This window comes from Dendropsophus ebraccatus, chromosome 5, assembly GCF_027789765.1.
Source record: "Dendropsophus ebraccatus isolate aDenEbr1 chromosome 5, aDenEbr1.pat, whole genome shotgun sequence".
NCBI classification, from domain to species: domain Eukaryota; kingdom Metazoa; phylum Chordata; class Amphibia; order Anura; family Hylidae; genus Dendropsophus; species Dendropsophus ebraccatus.
In genome coordinates this window covers 10204923-10226412 of record NC_091458.1, presented here as the reverse complement: position 1 = coordinate 10226412, position 21490 = coordinate 10204923, and the positions used below count along the sequence as shown (strand labels likewise).

Sequence of the window (21490 nt, the reverse complement as noted above, 5' to 3'; positions counted from 1 at the left end):
ATAGATTTTCAGTTTTCCAATTTCTGTGAGAAGACCGCCCCTGGAGAAGTCCATTTTGGGTGGTCTTCTCGAGGAAGCTACACTGTATGATACTTATGGCTCACAGAGGACAGATGCCATAGTAAGAGTAGACCCAGGGCCTTCAAGGTACCATGATCCTCTGAACTTTTTAAAAACTTTTTTGTTTTTCTATTTTTTTTAGTGACTGTGAAGTAGGAGGTCCTGTACAGCCCATACATATAGCTTACATTAAGGTGGGCACACTTCATGCCAGTGACCAGGGTTTTCCCTCCCTCAGAACAGAAGGATGTGTATTTTCTGCAGCTCCATAAACTTATGTAACTGAATAGCTGTTTTACATTTACTGGTATTGTTATAAATATAATAGATGAAAAACGTGGCAAAAAGTCGTGTTTGTTACAGAATACATTTGTCTTTTTGTCGCTTTGGTAGAGATCACAAGCCACTCATGAAAACACCAAAACACCAGAAGAACTGGAGGAAGTAACATCTCTGGACGGAACCATCACTGTTAGTATTACTATTTATATCCTTCCTTTCTTTTTTACCTTTTTATACCTAATTATCATGTGGCGTTGACTCTAAGCAACCAAATAAACAATGTTTCTTCTAAATGTTCTCGGGTCATTTGGGGTTTTATTAAAGTTCTCAGTTGGCGACTATTTTTTTGTTTGTTTTTTACTTTTTTGTTGCATTTTTATAGCCATTCTAATCTATATTCAGTTTTACATACAGTTACAAGAAAATTTAAGTGAACCCTCTAAAATTACCTGGATTTCTGCACTGATTTTCTAAGTCTTTAATTCACCATTATGGACAACAAAAAGTAACTAACCTAACGATACACTGATAGTTCTACTTTTCATGTCTCTTGATTGAAATTTTTGAGTAAACATCCACAGTGCAAGGAGAAAAGGTAAGTGAATGCTGGAATATAATATCCTTCATGTAAGTTTTGTATGCACAGCACCCTCCCTTCCTCAGACCAGGCCACAGCCATGCAGTGTTGGACTGGGGTATCTGGGGCCCACTAGAGGAAAGGATCCTGGGGGCCCACCAATGAATAATCAGTGAGAAACAACATGCCAGTCAGTGTTAGTGCAGGTTCTAAAGCTGGGGGCCCATCAGAGCATCCTCCAGTCCTCTGGTGGGCCAGTCCGACACTGAAGCCACTCCAGTCATGACTCTGTCTTGGCCATCAGAAAAGTCTTCCTATATACTTCAATCTTTAATTTGAATCTCTTGTGCGCTTTGGATTTTTCCTATTGTGCCATCTCTTGCTATATTGTTGTTTTGTTGCGTCGCCTATCATCTCTTCATCTTGAGCTCTCGTATGGCTGCCCTTATATTCTCCTGTAAAATGTTTTCCTTCATCTCTAATTCCAATGAGAAAGCCCTGACCTAGAGGCAGCAAAGTAGCCCCAAACGATGATGATTGGTGTGGGTGAGCAGGGTTCTTTTTCCTACCAACAAATGTGTGTTTTAGAAGAACTGAGAAACATCCAGGTGGCCTTGGGTAAAGAGTTTAGGATTAAAGTAGCTTCCTTCATGGTGTCCTTCTAGAAGGTCTAAAGTGTGTCCTTCTAGAAGGTCTAAAGTGTTCTGTAGACTAGAGATGAGCGAACCTCGAGCATGCTCGAGTCCATTCGATCCCGAACTTTCGGCATTTGATTAGCGGTGGCTGCTGAAGTTGGATAAAGCCCTAAGGCTATGTGGAAAACATGGATATAGTCATTGGCTGTATCCATGTTTTCCACATAGCCTTAGGGCTTTATCCAACTTCAGCAGCCCCAGCTAATCAAATGCCGATCGTTCGGGTTTGGATGGACTCTAACCCGAACAAGGTTCGCTCATCTCTACTGTAGACCTTTTATTGCTCCCTTTAGCCTCTTTCTAACCCTTTTTAGGATTAGGCATTGTTCTCTTGGAGTGATCCAAACAAGAAAAGAATAAACAGTTCAGAATTTTTCCACTTTTCTTCTTTTATTTTCCACTTGTATTTTTCCCCACTTCCATTTGTATAGTCATAGATTGATGTACACCCAGTCCTTTAGGTTGTGTAGCCTTTTACTGTCATAATATGTCTTATAAGGTCTTCTAGAGGTTGTTTTCATTGAGGCATGGTTCACACTGTGGAGAAGAACAATTCTGTCAGTAACCAGACTAAACGTCAATAATTCCTGCATTTTACAGCTCCTCTTTTCCCTTGTACTGTGCATGTTACTCAATGTGCTCAAAAAGATAAGAATATAGCTGTCTGTGTGTTATTAATAAAGCTCATGGTAACCCACAGAAAAATAAAATTCTGACATCTACAAACATTTTTTTTCTTTTTCTAGGATTCTTCCATATTTGCTGTGTTTTTTTTTGTTGTTTTTTTTTAAATTATACAATGACAAACCAGTCTACACCTTCTGAAGTTTTTCTGGTTGGTTTCCCGAGTCTCCCGCTGAGGTTCTACATTCCTGTATCCCTCACCATGTTTTTGGTCTACATCTCCTCCCTGTCGGCCAATGGCACAGTCATATTGTTAATCATTTTAAAGGAAAGCCTACATAAGCCCATGTACATAGCTTTGGCGCATCTCGCAGCTTCAGAACTTCTTTTTGACACAATCACATTGCCTAAAATGATTGCCAAGTATTGGTTCGGAGATGGGACAATGCCCTTTACGGCCTGTCTATTCCAAGTCTTCTGGGTCCATTATCTGGGAACTCTAGATGGTTTCATACTCATGGTGATGGCCATGGACCGTTATGTTGCCATTTCCAGACCTCTCCATTACTCCTCCATAATCTCCAACAAACAGATGGGCGCTGCCTGTATTTTATGTATTTTTATATCATTTATTGCCGGTTTGATTGTTATTTTTATGGACCTTACTCTTGTATTTAATTGTGGTCAGACAAGAATCAATGGCTATTTTTGTTCCAATACTACCGTTCATAACTTGGCTTGTGGTGATGTCTCTTTCACCAAACGGGTGGTTTTCATCATAGCAATGGTAGCCCTCTTTGTATCCTTAAGTGTCATTATATTCTCCTATGCTGCTATACTAAGGATTATGCGTTCTTCGACTCACTTGGCAAATGGTCAAAAGGCTTTATATACCTGCACCACACATCTCTTAGTCATGGCTTTATACTACTTGCCTAGACTTTTTGTCTACGTAGCAAACCAGTCAAGCCAGTTGATTCTTAATGCCGATGCCAATTTATTAATCCTTTGTCTGTATACGTTCTTACCTCATGTTGCCAACCCTATAATATACTGTCTACGGAACAAGGAAATTAAGCATATAATGAGAACCACCTTTAGGAGGCATATACCCCACAAAATTACCTAATAAAACAGTCAATGGGCTGGGTAGACCGAGTTCTTGGTAACTGGGCAGTGACAGAAAGGGACTGAAGGGCATCGTTCTGCCGAATGTACATGACAAAATCTTGGGCTAGACACCTACATGACCCTGCCATTTTAGATTATTACCTTGAACTCTATTAAATACTTTATACACTAGAATTATGTGATGTCACTAGTCCCAGTCCTTCCAATTTTGATAGAATCTATTTTGTGATATTCTAGAGATTTTCAGAGCAACAAACAAGTAGTGAATGTTAAGCAATAGAAACTCTTAAACTGGAGAAAAGCTGCCTCTAACTGAACGCCAAATTGACCCATTTGGACATTTTAGATGATTTCCACTTCAAGGTTATCTAAACTTGTTACAAGGGTATTCTTAGTTATTTTTGAATTCGGGGACCCTGACTGACCTATAGAATAAGTGGGAAGATGACCATGCTGTCACACTCTCCTTTCCCAGATCTGTGTCTTAGACGTGGATGGTCCATAGACTTTGAAAGTCCTTCTAGAAAATGAAGAATAGATGAATCCCGGCACTTGCCAAGTAGAATTATGCTTCTGTATTTAGTGCAATTCAAGCTGGTACATGGGGGGGGGTGTTTCGGCTTGTATAGCCTTCATCAACTCAGCTTGAGCTGATGAAGGCTATACCAGCCGAAATGCATTCTCCGAAACGTGTCGTCTACTGCCTGGGGACTCCTATGACCCTGAGCACCACTAACCTGAAAGAGTGCCGTCTTCTACTATACTTCTAGGAAATGTGACATGGAGCCAGGAGTGAATGGACTCCATGCAAACTTCTTTCCTTGTTCAGGGCATGGAGCATTCTGTATAGAGAGTTTTTCCAGCCCTTTCTCTCAGGTAGGATTGACAGCTTTACTATCCAATTAGAAGACAGCTAGACCTTTCAGTCATGGCAAGGGGAGGGGCAGGGAAAGGAAGTTGCCTGGATAGAGATCACTGTGAGCCAGGTAGCTTCTCTTGGCTCGTTCTCCTGATTAGTGGGGCTCTCTGCAGTGAAATCCTGACCAAGTAAAAATCCTTGTGACATGTTTAAAGAATTTTTTTTTATGACAGTACCCATTTAAGGCCCCCGATACACTGTAGATATACTTAAAAAAAGTTTTCAGAACCCAGAAATTTCAGCAGGACGGACCAACTATCAAATGACTATCAGGACCTGCTGACTTTACCCGGACAGATGATGTTGGGACAGAGAAGGATCGGACATGTTGGAGTTTAACCAGTTGATACTTTAGTTCTTGAAGAGGTAATCCACCGCTAGAGGGGTTTGACAGCGGTTTACACCTCCTCTCCCTATTCAAAGCACATAACAGCTTGGGCGAGCCCACGTTCATGTGTATGGACGGACCAGGAGAAATAGCTGTCCTTGCTTTTCCTTAACAGTTGTTCATGTGAATATTTAACCCTTTCATTGCTGCACTGATACGATTTATTACTTTAAATGAAATAAAATTACTAAAACAAAATATAAAATAAAGCAACTTTACAATGAAGCTTGACTAAAGTGTCTTGTTTTGTGAATACGTGTCATATGTTTTTGTCCGGCCATTTTGAAAGTCTGACAGCCAGCAGGGGTAGGGGGGAATTTGATAACAAGGAAGAACTTACCTCTCCCCATGCCCGGGGTGAGTGTCGGGATTGGCCTTGGGACCCCTGTTGGGCTACAGGATCTCCACTCCTGTCAATGTTATGATCCGGCTGATGGACTGGCAGCTCAGCCAGTCAGTGACTGTGGCAGGATGCTGCTCCAGTCACTGATTTGCTGAACAGCCAGTCCATCAGCCAGGACAGACAATTTCCCTCAAGTCGTGACTTCATCCCAAATTGAACGAAAATGCCTTAAGGTGGGGTTACCGAGGCGGGTCCCACTGCAGGGATGGGGAGAGGTAAGTGCATGTTCGTTATCATATTCTCCCTGCCAGATTTTCAAAATCGCCGGATATCTCTTTTAAGCTTTAAGTATTCGTTAGATAACACTCCAAAATTTATTTTGTAAAATTCCTGAATATTCGCTCTGGTTCACGAATATCCGCAAATCAAGCCAAAACGAATCTCAATAAAACAGCTAAAGCATTGTAGCTACAATAGTGAGACTATTACAAAGTAATGTTTTGTCCAACAGATGTTGCCGTGAAAGTGTCGAAAATTGGAAAATGTAAAATTTTAAAAACTGTCAATTTTCGCCCCTGACAGCAATCGACATTGGTGAAACCAATTCCCATTCAAGTACCCTTTCATCTCCCCTTTTATGGCACCTTTAGTATCCCCTGTTAGTTTATTGTCACCCCGTTTCCATATCAGGAGTTCTCACCACCATTTTTAAGCTTATATTCTGGACATTTCATATCTTATTGTATACAAGATTTCTTGAGGTCTCTCCCCTCAAAAATGCACGTTATTGTTGGCGGGCAGTGCCAAAGGGACAGGGCTTAATAGCTGTCGTACCCCCATCCCCCCCGCCTACAACAGCACCATAGGCTCCGCCCCCTCTGTGTTGTCATTGGCATGTAGGTCCCACCCCCTCTGTGATGTCAGCAAAACTAACAATCTGAAGGAAGATTTCAGAAAGTTAACTGTGTGTGTTAGGGGGCAGAGCCTAGGCCTACAGCCATCCACATGAGGCCAGAAAATGAGCAGGGCCTATGCGGCGATGATGTCACTGAGGGATGGGGCCTTTGGCGCAGGTGTAGGTGGGGAGATAGGGCACGACGGCAGTAAAGCCCCACCCAGATTGCACTGTCCTCCAACAATAACATGCATTTTTGAGGGGAGAGACCACCAAGAAATCCTGTATACACTAAGATCTGAAATATAAGCTTAAAGAAGAAGTCCGGCCATTTTTAAAAGCCGGAAGCCAGCAGGGGCAGGGGGGAATTTGATAACGAGTATGAACATACCTTTCCCTGTGCTAGAAGTGAGCAGGACCATCCTAAGGCATTTCCCCCCGAGTTGTGATGACGCCAGGACTTGGGGGAAAAGACCTATCCCAGCTGATGGACTGGACTCTCAGCCAATCAGTGACTGGAGCGACTAGCCAGTGGCCAGTCCATCAGCTGCTTTGGAATGGGTGCAGCACTGAAGATCCCGGAGCTTGGCAGGGTCCTGAAGCTGGTCCCACTGCTCACTGTGGGCACGGAGAGAGGTAAATTCATACATGTTACCAAATTCCCCCCTGCCCTGCCCGGCTGCTGTATTTTGAAAATGGCCGGACTTCTACTTTAACAATGGTGCTGAAAGTTCCTTATGTGGAAAGGGGGGTGACAATATCCCTTTAAGATATAAGTGTCTATTAAATATAAATATAAGTGTCTATTAAATTTTGATTTAGATTTATTTAATTTCAATGTAATGAATAATTATTTTAATAATTAAGCATTTATTTTAATAATTTAATTAAAGAAGTCTGTCCCCTTTTTAGGACTTGGCCACTGGCAGCGGGAGAGGTAGCAGTCAAGGAGGTGGAAGTGAAGGAGGTGAAAGTGGTGGAACACGGTCACAATGGGACAAAGGTTGCAACTCCTAAGTAAGACCCAGTGGTCAGGTGAGTTGTACCTAGGCTGTTATTGTGGAATTGATCCTTTAAAGTTCCAGCTCCACAGCAGTCAGTAGTCAATCCCGGAGCCAGCAATCATCTGAAGAAACCTCACTTTGCTATGTTTCTCCAAAGCTTTCTAGCTGATGGTCCACCAAAGGTTGACTTGTGGCTAAGACACTACAGGAGAGCCAGGCAGGAAAATCTTCAGGATGGGGAGTAGTCAGGAGAGCCAGGCAGGGAAATCTTCAGAATAGGGAGTAGTCAGGAGAGCCAGGCAGGGGAATCTTCTTTTAAAGCAAAAGGATCAAAAGGCATGCTACTGGAGGAGGACAGTCTTGGAGAGGAAACCTTCAGCCCTGACTACGATGATGATGTGGCAGACCCCACATGGAATCTAGGAGCACATGCATTGTCATCTTCATCAGGTGATGAAGATGTGATTGTTCCACCAAGCCAGTGTCAGGTCCCGAGCACAACTTGTGGTTCCAGAGGTAAAAGGGTACACCAACGGGGTACACCATCAGCGTGTTGGCAGAGTAGCATTCAGGAAGGCCCAGGCAATCTGTCATGTGACAACCTGGTAGAACTCAGGCCTCTACATGTTGAACTGGATGTACGAACAGAGATCCACAGCTTACAAATTCCTCTTAACGCATTCTGGCAGCTTCACGCTGAACTGCAATTTTTAGGTGACCCATTGGTAGATAATGCGTGATGTCTGCCAATTTCTAGTACAGTTTAAGGAAGCTACTCTGTTCGTGATCCGCAATGACTACATATTAAATTAAATTACGGAGACTGCATTGAGGAACATCATCACTGAGGAGAGCAGTGCTATGGTCTACCATGTGAACCTGAGCTCGGAGGGGGAATAAATGGTGGTGGAGGAGGAAGAGGAGGGGGAGTTATGTGGGCACAGGTACCAAACACCAACGGGTGGCATATCTGGCCATGACGGCCAAAAGAGATAGCTTAAGCTTTGGCTGTCCAGGCACGATGGGAATTGTAGTTTTGCAACAGGTGGAGGGCCGAAGGTTCCCCATCCCTGATATATGTGATTAACCTGAAAGTTCACTGTCTAAAAGGTAATGGACTATGTGCAACAAATCTCAAAGTTTAGCAGTTTCTGAGTTCTTCACTTTCACAACAACTAGGTAACCGCCCACAACAAGGTCCAGCAACTCTTAGAAAATTGATGGGGATGTCCCTGGATGGTCATAGATTGTAGCAGTGACGCCTTTCAATTTCTCCTCCTGCAGGGATTAAAGTTGTGCAGGAGAGCTGAGGGTCATAATATCATTAGCAATGTCTATGTGGTCACCACAGATTTGTAGGTTTTTTTTTTATGTCCTTGTGTGGTCCTTGAACCTTTTCTAATAGGTGGCCCACACAATAATATGACCTGGTGGGGTGTCTTTCTGTTGGTGTACCCATGATGGGTTGATGCAGACAACTTGATCCAGGCAGACGTGTAGACTTCTTTTCTTTACAGCATAGAGTAGAATGAAACTTACAAAGTCTTTAGCCTAAATGTATAAAATTTGGCCACAATTCACTTGGTTGCTTTAGTAAAGTCTCTGATAACACTCTAAGCACATTAAGTGTTGCTATGGGACATACACAGTCCTGTTAGGATACACTATACTGTAAATGGTGCTCACAGCTTGGCTTACTGTGGTAAATGTCAGTTTTACCTATGGTTAGCTATGTTACTGTGAAGGTGACCATGATGGTGATGTTTCTTTGGGTTAAAACATTGCAATCCTTAAAATGGCTTCAGCCTTGTAACTGCTTCAGGGGGAAGGAGAGGAATGCTGGCAGCACGACGATGAGCACAGCACCATGAACCTACATCGCAGCCACAACACAGACACAAGAACAAGACACTACTATATAAACAATATATGGAAAACAACACGTTATGCCGGCATGACTGCGCAGGACAGGATACTGCTGACCATCTATGGATTGACCTATCAGAGTGTGATATGTATGTGTCTTGTGACTTGAAACCCCTCCTGTGATGAAAGCTTATATATTTCATGTGAAACTAAATAAAGCGTTGAGTGCGCACTCCTAACTCAAGCTATGAGAGGAGGTTACACCGTCTTTTCGCCTGGTGTCATGTCCTTGTTGCTAGCGCTCAGCTTACTTAAGTTGGACAGGGATAGTCACTTAGGAATAAGGCAGATAAAAAGCAGATCTCGCCTTATCAGTTGGTGGCCCGTACGGGGACAGTACTCGAGAGGAGACACTGAGCTCTGGAGATCAACCGCCTGCCACTCACCAGAGGAAATAGGACTGGCTGACATAGGAGACTGATCACATCCATTGAAACATGGTAAGTCTACTGATTCTTTGAATTTGTGGCTTATCCGTGTGTCAGACTGTTCTGAATGAGGCTGGGGGTGCATGTGTCGACCTCTGGAGGTCACTGAACAGCCAGTAGGTGTCTCCACTGTACTTTCCCGTCCCAAGAACCTTTAGTATATATGTATATAGTCGTAACCAACTGACTATCTCCTGGCTGACTCGCCTTAACATTACAATTCCCTGTTGCAGGATGTAAGGCAAAAAAGCTTCTCAATGGTCAAAGAAAAACAAACGCACAGCTTCTATCTTTCCTGGTTTAGAGAGTAGGAACATGAAGTTAGGAGCTTATAGCTTCTCAGCATGGACTGGAGACAGTTATTGGGTAATACATCTCCTAATAGGCACACAGTGCTGTGACCGACCAGACGCTGAGCCAACTTGGACTAGATTGGACTAGAGGAAAAGTGGATTAGTCAGGCAGCAGAGTTAAGGATAGACTGCAGGGGAGAAAAGGTATTAAATGGAAGGTCAGGGAGTTTGTAGGAGGAAGGAATAGTCAATTGTGTCGAAGGAAGAAGAAGAAGGAGCACCGAGTATTGGTGTGAGGCTAAGGTGGTTAGCAGGTCATTGGCCACTTTGATGAGGGCAGTTTCTGAGGAGTCGTGAAGGTGGAAGCCAGATTGCAGGGGGTCGAAAAGTGATTTGGATGAGAAGTGGGAGGATAGTTTATAGTAGACATGTTGTTCCAGGAGTTTCCAGGCAAAGGTGAGAAGTGAGATGGGGCGGTAACTGGATAATGAGGTAGGGTCAAGGGATGGCTTTTTAAGGATGGGTGTGATGGTTGCATGTTTATATCGAGACGGAAAGATGCCAGTAGCTAATGATAGCTTGAAGAGATGATTTAATGCTGGATCAAATACCAAGGAAAAGTTCAGGATAAGGAGAGATGGGATTGGGTCAAGTGCGCACCTGGTGAGGTGTAATGTGGAGAGTAGTTTGGAGGCGTTCTTCAGTTATAGAGGAGAGGAAAGTTAGTGGGGACGGGCACGAAATATGCATGAGGGGGAGATGAGGGGACTGTAAGGTGAAACGTACTCTGATGTAATCAATTTTCTGTTTGAAGAATATAGCAAAGTCCTCGGCAGAGTTACCAGATGTAGGGGGTGGCAGCGGAGGGCCGAGAAGAGAGTTGAAGGTGCTAAACAGTTGACTAGGGTTGTGAGATAAGGAAGAAATGAGGGTCTGTTTAGTTCTGTTTAGCAGAGTTAAGGGTAGATTTGAAGTCAAGGAGTGCTCACCTGTATATCTAGAAGTCTACCTTGAAGTGGGTTTTCTTCCAGCACTGCTCAGCAGCTCAGTGTGCCAGGGCTGTCTGTTGATGTACGTGAGAGGGGTGCATGAGTCAAGAGCTGAGGTAATTGCGGAATTGTTAAAGATTGCAGTTGCGTCAGTGTCGTTCAGAGAAGATGTGTGGAGAGGAGGGAGTCAAAGAGTGTGTGAATGTGAAGGTGTCTAAGGTTTTTGCGAGGGTGGGCAAGGTTCTGGACTGGGGGGCAATTGATTAAAGGAGAAAGGAGAATGTTAGGTTTGTGGTCAGAGAGGTTGAGAGGTGTGCTAGTGAGGTCAGATATGGGCAGAGGCAGGAGAAGATAAGGACCAGTGTGTGACCCTTTTTGTGATTGGCCATAGAGGTCCACTGTGTGTGGCCAAAGGAGGAGGTTAGTGATAGGAGCTTGGAGGCAGCTGTTTGGAGGCAAGTGTTGATGGGATGTTGAAGTTGCCCATGATGATGGGTGAGAATATCTGTAGAGATGAAGTGCAGTAGCCAGGTGCTGAATTGGTCGAGAAAGGTGGTTGCAAAGCCTGGTGGTCGGTAGATGGCGGTAGGAGGGTGAATAGGAGGGGCACTTGGAGGTAGGAGGGTGAATAGGAGGGGCACTTGGAGGTAGGAGGGTGGATAGGAGGGGCACTTGTAGGTAGGAGGGTGAATAATTACAGATGGAGTGTACTTCAAAGAACGGGTAAGGAGAGGAGGGATTGAGGTGAAGGAGCAGTTGTCCATTAGCAGCAGGCCAACCTTGCCACCCTGTTTGTTGCTTCGGGAAAAGTTTATTGCCGACAGAGCATGCGTTCCAGAGTGCAAAAAAGAAAATGACAGCAAGATGAGGGGTGGTAAGCATACGTATCGTGTTGGAGGGGTGGCGTGATGTTGAGAAAGGTGGGCGAAATGAGGGCAGTAGGGTAGATGAGATCTGGTGGGGAGGGCCAGGGTTAGGAGAAATGTCTCCAGCTCTACTCTACCACGTGTGTAAACACCTCTCCCCCTATGGCTACATTGAGGGGTCTGAAAGTTTGTCTTGTATGGGATCATCCATCAAATTTAAAGGGGTTGTTAAGGAAAAATGAATTTCCCCCTATCCACAGGATAGAGGAAAGCAGAAGGTTGCGGAGGGCGTGGGGGGGGGGGGGTGGCGGGGTGTGTGGGGGGGCTGGGTCTGTACCCCCTGCCAAACTCCTGTTATGAATAGAGACGTTGATCCAGCATGCACCCTGCAGCTCTATTCTTTCCAATGGAGTACTGGACCCATAGTTCTATTTATAACATAGTCGGTGGGGCCCAATACGGAGATGACCGGGGGGGGGGTATAGCGGTCAGACCCCCGTGACCCCCTTCTTTTCCTCTATCCACAGGAAAACCTCTTTAAGCCTTGGTCACGTGTATTATTACATTGAATAGAAGGCGATATCTACTATGCCATCTGTATACAGGTAATTAATATAAAGCAAAAAGGAATAGCTAAATGAGACGAGATGTGTTCTACATCAGCTGTGACGTCCGTACCGGTGAGAATTCGGCCCCGGGGACTCTGTGTGCTCAGCATTGCAGGGTATAAAAACAGCCGGGATCTGAGGGGGGACGTCATTCATTGTGGGCTTCCTGGAGAGTCACTGACCCCGACTATTGGAGGAGTAAGTGTTACCTCTTATTCATGTTATCATCTACCATATAGTCTTATAGGAGGGATATCTGGCTGCACAATAGAAGGGTGGCAGGAATCACAGGGGAAGCTTCTTACTGACAGTCCCCGACCATACACAGGACTATACAGTACATCGGAACAGGCTTCCATGGGCGTCATCCTACATCTCTCTGCTATTCAGAATCATTGTACACATTATACTACTTCACGTGTAACAATCCTCCTTCTCTTTTACATTAATAACAATCATGTCAGGTTGTATTCACACTCTCTGCCATCTTTCTTCACAGCTTGAATTTAAACAAAATAAATGTAAAAAAAAACAAAAACCCTGCATGTGAGTGGAGCCTTATGGGTTATGACAGCTTTATTGATACAACACTGTTACATTACATTTACATGTTCCGTGCACCATATATAGGGAGAATGTGCTACAGAACGGACATCAGAACTCTGGCATAATCATTCATTATGATGCTGCGAGCTCCAAAACTGTTCAAATTTACTACTCTGACATGGCTGTGTCAGTACAGTAGTGCAAAGATTTAACTATTTCGGAGCTCATGGCATCACATGATACACAATTATGTCGGCGTTCTGATCCCCGGTCCGTAGCAAGTTGTCCCTATATACGGACTGTGCACGGAGTGTGTAGATGTAGAATTAAGTATACAGTGAAGCCACCTCCCTGAGAAGACCACCCCCTTTTACAGACCAGTTTTTCGCGATGGATGGATGTTCTTTCTGCTGTACATCATGGTGGACATTTTCTATGAAGTGATCAGCCACCTTAGATGACTGTTTTTCAGTGCAGTGATGGGAGAGTCAGTACTCCAAAGTACAGAGAACACTCATCTACCAAGTATTATTTCACTGCCAAAGTGCGTGAGAGAACAGCCTGCACATCGGGGTCTTGGTACAATGAAGAAGTGGCACTCTCTGCAGCTCAGTAAGTGAAAAAAATCTTTGTACATGGTTAAAATGCCGACGTGTTTCAGGTCTACAGACTCTTAGTCATGGCTGTGTAATCAATCCTGGTAAATTAACGTTCCCGGTGGCACATTGTCTATGCATCACAGCAATAAAAATGGCTACATGTGTGGGAGTCTTGTGTTGAACATCTCCATGTATCCATGCCCATTTAACAAGATCGATTACAGAGCCATGATTAAGGGTTTAGAAGACCTGAAACACGTTGGCATTTTAACCATATACCAACAGTTACCGAGCTGAAAAGAGTGTCACTTCTTTTCTACTAAATAGTAAATAATTGAATAAAAATTGAATATAGTAAAAATTTTAAATGGCGCTCAGTTCATTACGCTTATCCTTCTATTTCTTTTTGGCCAGTAAAAAAAAGTTAAGCTACCGCGAATGGAGCAGAAATTGCAACAGAAACAATATAAAGGGGTCCTGAGAAATCAAGTTTGACCCCCAGTAATACTGAAACCTTAACATAGTGGAAGGTAGAGATCAGAGTGTTTTCTTCAGCCTCCTCCAAGCCACCATAACTTCAATTACTTTACCTTCTTTTTTTTTTTTTTTAATTGCCTGTGGAGTTGGGGATCTGTACAGTCGTTAAATAGGGGAATAGTTGGAGATGGTTGCAGTCCCCTGGCCACATTTTACAAACATATTAATGATAGGCCCCTCAAAACTGTCCCTGCCTACTTGCCAGTCTTGCACAACTGGGTGATGGCCCCTACCCTTGGTAAGTGAAACACAGAACGGGAAAAGGTTGACAAACAACAAGCAAAAACAGAGGTCACAAGGCTAGGCAAAGAGGTCAGGATACGGTTCCAATATAGACGTCAGCTCTGGCTATAAGAGATGGTCCCAGAGCACAAGTGAACTTCTTTTATGATGTCAGGTCCCCTGTCCACAGAGTGAATGGATCGACCCTCTGACATCCAGACCATAGGGATCAAAGACCAGTAGAGAGGGGAGGTGAGTGGTGAAGGCAGCTGTCCATCACTTCTCAGTCTAAACTATCTGCATCCCAGGACTAGTCTGGCAGAAGAAACCAGACAAGTGTGATGAAAACCAGTCACCAGACAGCTAGTACTAGCATAAGAAACAGTTCAGACTGGTGCAAAGGAAACAAACAGTTCAGACACTGAATCATGGCCAAAACCACAGAGCTACTTTACGCGCTAAAAGTTGTAATTATTCTTTTTTGTCACCCTTAAATGGTTCACAAGATGAACTCAAGCAAACACCAGAAAAGTGAAAGTAGTAATATACCTGGACTGAAACACCATTGCCATCACTATTGTTTCTTTATTTCTCACCTATTCGTGTCTAATCATCTGTATACTGTAGATTTGACTCTTTGTAACCAAATGGACAATGTTTTTGCACAATGTTCTGGGGTCATCTTGGGGTTTATTAAACTTCCCAGTTGCTGTTTCTTAGTCTTTTCCCTTTTTCATCCTTTTGCCATGCCATTTTTGAGCACAGTAACCTGATGGAAATATGTTAATGAGCTCCTTTGGTGCACTGGGGGTGTTCCTCAGCCTCCCAGTGCACCATTCAGCCTGCCCCCACCTCCTACCATCACACCTACTTATGCATATTCATGCTTATGCAAGCCCCGAAGCAGGTGTAAATTTTTGCCCAATTCCTGCGCCAAACACAGGTGTCACCTGATTCACTAACAGGCGTGCGCCTCTAGATGAATACGGCGGGGTTATTGGGGGCCGGACCTAATTTAAGACCGATGTACCAGTATGCCAGTCTTAATAAATGTCCCCCTCTGTACGGAATTTGTTCAGTTACATTGTTTGTGTATATCCGAAACTACAGAACAGACCAATTTTACTAGTAATCAATGCATCAATTAGGTAATTCTAAAGGGTTCACTTACATATCCATGCAATAGTAGAACATTTCTCAGTAGCAAAAGAAGATCTAAGATTCAGTGAACCATATTGAACCGGTTACTATAATGGGCAAGAGTGATAAATGTCAAGTTTTTAAATTCTGGTAAAGGTTATAATCTAGTTCTGGGTGATATATAAGGCCATTATTGATCACAAAAAAAAAACAATTCTGATGTTTGTAAACATTTTTTTCTTCTAGGATTTTTTCACTATACGATGACAAACCAGTCTACACCTTCGGAAATAGTTCTGGTTGGTTTCCCGAGTCTCCCGCTGAGGTTCTACTTTCCTGTATCCCTCACCATGTTTTTGGTCTACATCTCCTCCCTGTCGGCCAATGGCACAGTCATATTGGTAATCATTCTAAAGGAAAGCCTACATAAGCCCATGTACATAGCCATAGCCAATCTCGCAGCCTCCGACCTTCTTTTTGACACAATCACATTGCCTAAAATAATTGCCAAGTATTGGTTTGAAGATGGGACAATGCCCTTTATGGCCTGTCTATTCCAAGTCTTCTGGGTCCATTATCTGGGGACACTGGATGCTTTCATACTCATGGTGATGGCCATAGACCGTTATGTGGCCATTTCCAGACCTCTCCATTACTCCTCCATAATCTCCAACAAACAGATGGCTGTAGCCTGTACTTTATGTGTTTTTGTATCATCCATTGCTAGTTTAATCGGTATTTGTATGAACCTTACTCTTGTATTCTCTTGTGGTCGGACAAAAATTAATAGCTGTTTTTGTACCAGTAGTAGCGTCTATAACTTGGCTTGTGGTGATGTCACTTTCCCCAGACGGGTGGGTTTCGGCACAGCGATGGTAGCCCTCCTCCTACCCTTAAGTTTCATTATATTCTCTTACATAGCTATAATAAGGATCGTGAATTCTTCGACCCACTTGGCGAATGGTCAAAAGGCCCTGTATACGTGTACCACCCACCTCTTTGTCATTGCTTTATACTACATTCCTAGACTTTTTGTTTACATAACTAACCAGACCCAGTTGATTCTTAATGCCGATGTCAATGTATTGATCCTTTGTCTGTATACGTTCTTACCTCATGTGGCCAATCCTATAATATACTGTCTACGGAACAAGGAAATTAGGCATATAATGAAAACCACCCTTAGGAGACATATATCCCTCAAAAGGACCTAATGGTCGTTAGGGCTGGAAAGACTGAGCAACACAAGCATTACTTTACCCACTAAAGAGGAAACTATGTGGAGGACCCCTAGATTAGGTTATTAGCTTAGCAAACTATGTTCTTCTCTATTGACCACTTTTTACAACCAAACTCTTGATTATATGATGTCACTGCACCAGGTGTAACGATTTCACTAGTCTCGGTCTCTCCACTCTTGGTGGAATCTATTTTGTCATTTTTTACAGACTAAGGCTAGGGCCACACTATAATATTGCTTTCTATTTAATTGTATACTTTTAACATCATGTGGTCAACCATGTTTTTGTGTACGGTAAAAAATTTAAAATGAGCCTTTTTATAATGTAAGTCACAGAAAACGGATCCTGACATAGTATGCAACTGCATCTATTTTTTGCGTCTGTTTTTTCCCCATAATAAATTTATGTAAAACAGAAAGAAAAACAAACCACAATGTAATAAAAGCCTAAAACTGTTGTTTTATATCCCAAGAAATGAACCTAAAAATGTAATTGTTATGATTGTAAAATTACCCTTTTCTCAGCCACTCTTGTGCCAAAATACAGATGTAATTTGTAATGTATTTTAAGACTGAAAGTGAATGTACCATCAGGTACCATCAGGTACATCAGGTGCAATACCTGATGGTACATACGCTTTAAAGAGCCGAAAGTACGCCACAACTTGAAATTTCTGGGCTGTAGCAAGAGCTCCTAAAAAGTCTCAAAATTGCTATATTTTATAGCTGAAGTTTACATTTTTCGGCTATGTTCACACAATGTATTTTTTCTGACAAGAACCACCGTTTTTTTCAATTAAAACAAGCACCATTCTTGTCATAGAGAAATGTGTGTGCATTAAAGTCAACAGCCGTTGTTTGCTATGGCCATGGAAATAATTGACATGTCAATTATTTCCAGCCATTTTGCATTCATTTCAATGTGACAACGGCCATTGTTTGACACTCAAGATGACGGCTGATGTTTTTGAATGCCAAACAACGGCCGTTGTCCATACCGTGTGTGAACATAGCCTCGAACTGTAAAACACAACACAAAAAAACATGTCCATGAAGTGCTCCCTGGTCCAGAGCCCTGCCCTGCCCCCAGAGCACTAGCTCTTTCTAATGATAATCAATGAAGTGGGCAGGCTGGCCCGCCCTCTGGGGGGTGGGGAAGTGCTCCTAATGGGGCTCCGGACCGAGGATTACACTGGTAACAGCAACGTTGGCAAGGAGGAAGACACATACATTCATCCTCAGTGCCCCATGTACAATAGCGGGCCATCAACAGGTTAAATTTGGCGAAGCTGCTGATAGTTCCCCTTTAATAGCGTTGGTTACTCGATCGAACATTTGAGCATTTGAGTGTTTGCTTATCTCTAATTATTATACAATAATTACGTGCCACTCAATGAATTATAAAGAAGCCTTTTATAGTGCAACTAATAATAAACTGCTAGTGTAGGTGTGTTTCCATCTATCTGACTACGGACAGTTACGGAGATCAACACTCCACGACACAATATAGATAAACACTCATAAATATTTACCATAACATGTAAGAGAACTGCTAACTACTCCAAGACAACACCACCACAACACGATATAGATAAACAAAATATTTACCAAAACATACGAGAACTACTAACTACACCGGGACGCCACAACCCCGACACGATATAGATAAACACTCAGAAATATTTACCATAACATATAAGAGAACTGCTAACTACTCCGGGACGCCACAACCCCGACACGATATAAACACTCATAAGTATTTACCAAAACATACGAGTACTACTAACTACCACCACCCCAACACGATATAGATAAACACTCAGAAATATTTACCAAAACATATACAAGAACTACTAACTACTTAGGGACGCCACCACTACGACGCAATACAGATAAACACTCAGAAATATTTACCATAACATATACGAGTATTACTAACTACTACAGGATGCCACCACCCCAACACGACATAGATAAACACTCAGAAATATTTACCAAAACATATACAAGAACTACTAACTACTTAGGGACGCCACCACTACGACGCGATACAGATAAACACTCAAAAATATTTACCAAAACATATACGAGTATTACTAACTACTACAGGATGCCACCACCCCAACACGATATAGATAAACTACTCCAGGACACCACCACTACGACACGCTGGTATCCTTGATCTGTATTCTTCTATTATACTACTTGTAGACACAGAAACAATTAAGAAATGAAATCACTCAGATGTTGTTTTGATTTTGTAACCCCTAGACAACCTATGGGGTATTGATACAGCATGGACGCCTGTGACCAGACAACCCATGCCCATGTACCTGTCCACCATTATGTGCCCTCACCGTTAACAAAGAACAGCAGCAATTGCAACAGGAGCAGCTGTGACTGCGGGGGTCCTGATCTTTTTCCCTGACTGACGAAGGAGTTCCCATTACGTCTGTGTGGTCCGATCCGCAATCTTCTAATAAAGTCGGCCATAGGCAAGCTCTATGTGCAGAGCGCCTATAACACCGCCATAGCATTGATCCCACGACGCAATCAAATGCTTGATGCATAAGAAATCTTTTTTTTTTTTTTTTATTACATAGCCACTTCCCCAATAAAAGTAAAAATCATCCCCCTTTCCCATTATACAATTAAAATACGTAAAAATAATTAAATAAATATATTATAAACCGTAGTGTGGGTGATTGTCCTATCGATTAAAATATAACAATATTGTTCCTGCACGGTTAACGGCGTAAACAAAAAAAAAGCTAAAAAGTGCCAGGTTTGCTTATTTTTATGATACAATATATAACAGAAAAAAAATAATATGCAATAAAAATGTCCACTCTGCGTAAGTATAGTACTAATGAAAACTAGAGCCCCAAACAAATCATTACAAGAGTCACAATAGGGCTATTTTAATCACAATTTAAAAAAAAAAAGTTTTACTGTAAAAAATAGTAAAATATTAGAAAAGCTATGAAAACATGGCTATCGTATTCAGACTGACCTCTAGAATAAAGATATCATGTCAGTTTTACTGTAACGTGTATTACGTAGATACAGGAACTTCTCAAAAGTTACAAAGTCACATTTCTTTCCAATTACACCCCATAAATAATATTTTTGGGGTTCCATCATGCATTTCATGGTGGGTTGAAAGGCTCCATTACAAAGTACACCTCATTTATTGAAACATAGTGCATAACATCAAACGCAACGTTTCAGTGGCTTCACCCCACCATTTCCAAGTGTGCTGTGCTGCTTTATTTGTTTAATAGATAGATAGATAGATAGATAGATAGATAGATAGATAGATAGATAGGAGATAGATAGATAGATAGATAGATAGATAGATAGATAGGAGATAGATAGATAGGAGATAGATAGATAGGAGATAGATAGATAGGAGATAGATAGATAGGAGATAGATAGGAGATAGATAGATAGATAGATAGATAGATAGATAGATAGATAGATAGATAGGAGATAGATAGATAGATAGATAGATAGGAGATAGATAGGAGATAGATAGATAGATAGATAGATAGATAGATAGATAGATAGGAGATAGATAGATAGATAGATAGATAGATAGATAGATGATAAATAGTAGTTAGGTGTAAATCACACTATATAATACAGCAATAAAGGGGCCTAACTATTGTGCAGGGCCACAAAAATAGGGGGCATAATTAAGGGGTTGTAAGAGCCTATTTTCTGTGTGGAGGCACAAAGGGGATCATAACTCCTGTGCACAAAGGTAGGAGTAACCACTGTGACCAGGCCTAATACAGGTCTAAATATTGTATGGCCTAACTACTGAGTGGAGAAACAAAACATTATTTTTGTATTGGGGCACAAATAAATGAATTATTAATGTGTAGAGGCACAATGGAGTGCATTGTTATTATGTGGCGCAACAAAAATACTGTGCAGTTGCACAAAGTGTTGCCTAAATACTCTATGGGGGCACAAACCTATACCTAACTACTGTGTAAGGGCACAAATGAGGGCCTTCCTACTACAGGGCTACAAAGAGGATGACTAAGAACAAAGTGTAGGCACAGTGGGGAAGCTATCAATTGTGCAGAGGGAAAAAAAATGGGGCTTTATTAATGTGTGGTAAGACAAAGGGAGGCATAATGTGTGGGAGCATAAAGGGGACCTATTGTTTGGAGGCCCCTTTACTATGTGGACATCTAAAGGGCGGCCAACCTACTCTGTTGGGACACAAACTTAGAGGCTTCATTAATAGGGGGGGGGGGGAGTGTATTTTCCATGTTTGAGCAGAAGTGGGCCTATTTTAGGGGAACAGTTAGGGGGTTTACTGTGTGGGGCACAAATGGAGGCAACATAAATGTATGGGGCACAAAGGTCCTAACTGTGTTGGACTACAAAGGGGAAACGTATTTATAGAGTGGTGGCATGAAGATGTGAATAATAATGTGTGGAAATATACAGGGGGCCCTGTTAATTTTTTGTGGCCCGAAGAGGACCCAACTGTCAGGAACCGGACAGCAGGACAATACAAGACAGTGAGCCCTGATGGTGAACCCCGCCCACTGTCCCTACCTGCTTGCCGCAATCCGCCCTAAGATGGCGGCGGGCAACTTGGCGGCGGTCCCTGTACTGGCTCAGTGGGACACAAAGACAAGACAGACAGACAAAACACAATAAAGAGTAGTCCAGAGTCCGGGTCACAACAATCGGGCAGCACAGTGCAAAATTACAATCCAAAAGCAAGGTCAATAAACAGGCAATATGGTCAGGGGCAGGCAGCTAGCAGGGATGGTCAGAAACACAGCCAAAGGGGTCAGAATAAACAGAGCAAGAAAAACAGAACCAGGCAGAGACAAGCTCAATATCCGGCAGTGAGAGGCAGGCTGGCACACACTACATAGGAGACCAGAGGTCCAGTGCAGGAGCTGATTGGACCAGAGCCCTAATCTCCTCAGAACACCTGGGGCAAGAGAAACCTGACTGGCAGGGAGAACAGTCTGTCAGACTAGCTAATCAGCATCAGAGTTAACTCTGGAGTGGCCAGGAGTATCTCAGGCAAAGCAGGTGTGGCTGAACAAACACAGAGGGAAATAGAGCAGTGTTCAGACAAGGTTCAGGACACTGCACCAACATACAAAAACACTGAATATTAGCACCATCTCAGCCGCACAG

The 21490-nt window shown here is 42.7% G+C and overlaps 2 protein-coding genes across 2 annotated transcripts; both read left to right on the top strand.

Moving 5' to 3' along the window:
- Positions 1-2413: 2413 nt before the first annotated feature.
- LOC138794007 (olfactory receptor 2AP1-like) lies at positions 2414-3367 on the top strand. Its single transcript, XM_069972774.1, has one exon. The coding sequence runs from the start codon at positions 2414-2416 to the stop codon at positions 3365-3367; it is 954 nt and encodes a 317-aa protein (XP_069828875.1).
- Positions 3368-15335: 11968 nt separating this feature from the next.
- Positions 15336-16286, top strand: LOC138794006 (olfactory receptor 2AT4-like). Its single transcript, XM_069972772.1, has one exon. It carries the CDS (start codon positions 15336-15338, stop codon positions 16284-16286), a length of 951 nt encoding a protein of 316 aa, XP_069828873.1.
- Positions 16287-21490: the final 5204 nt, after the last annotated feature.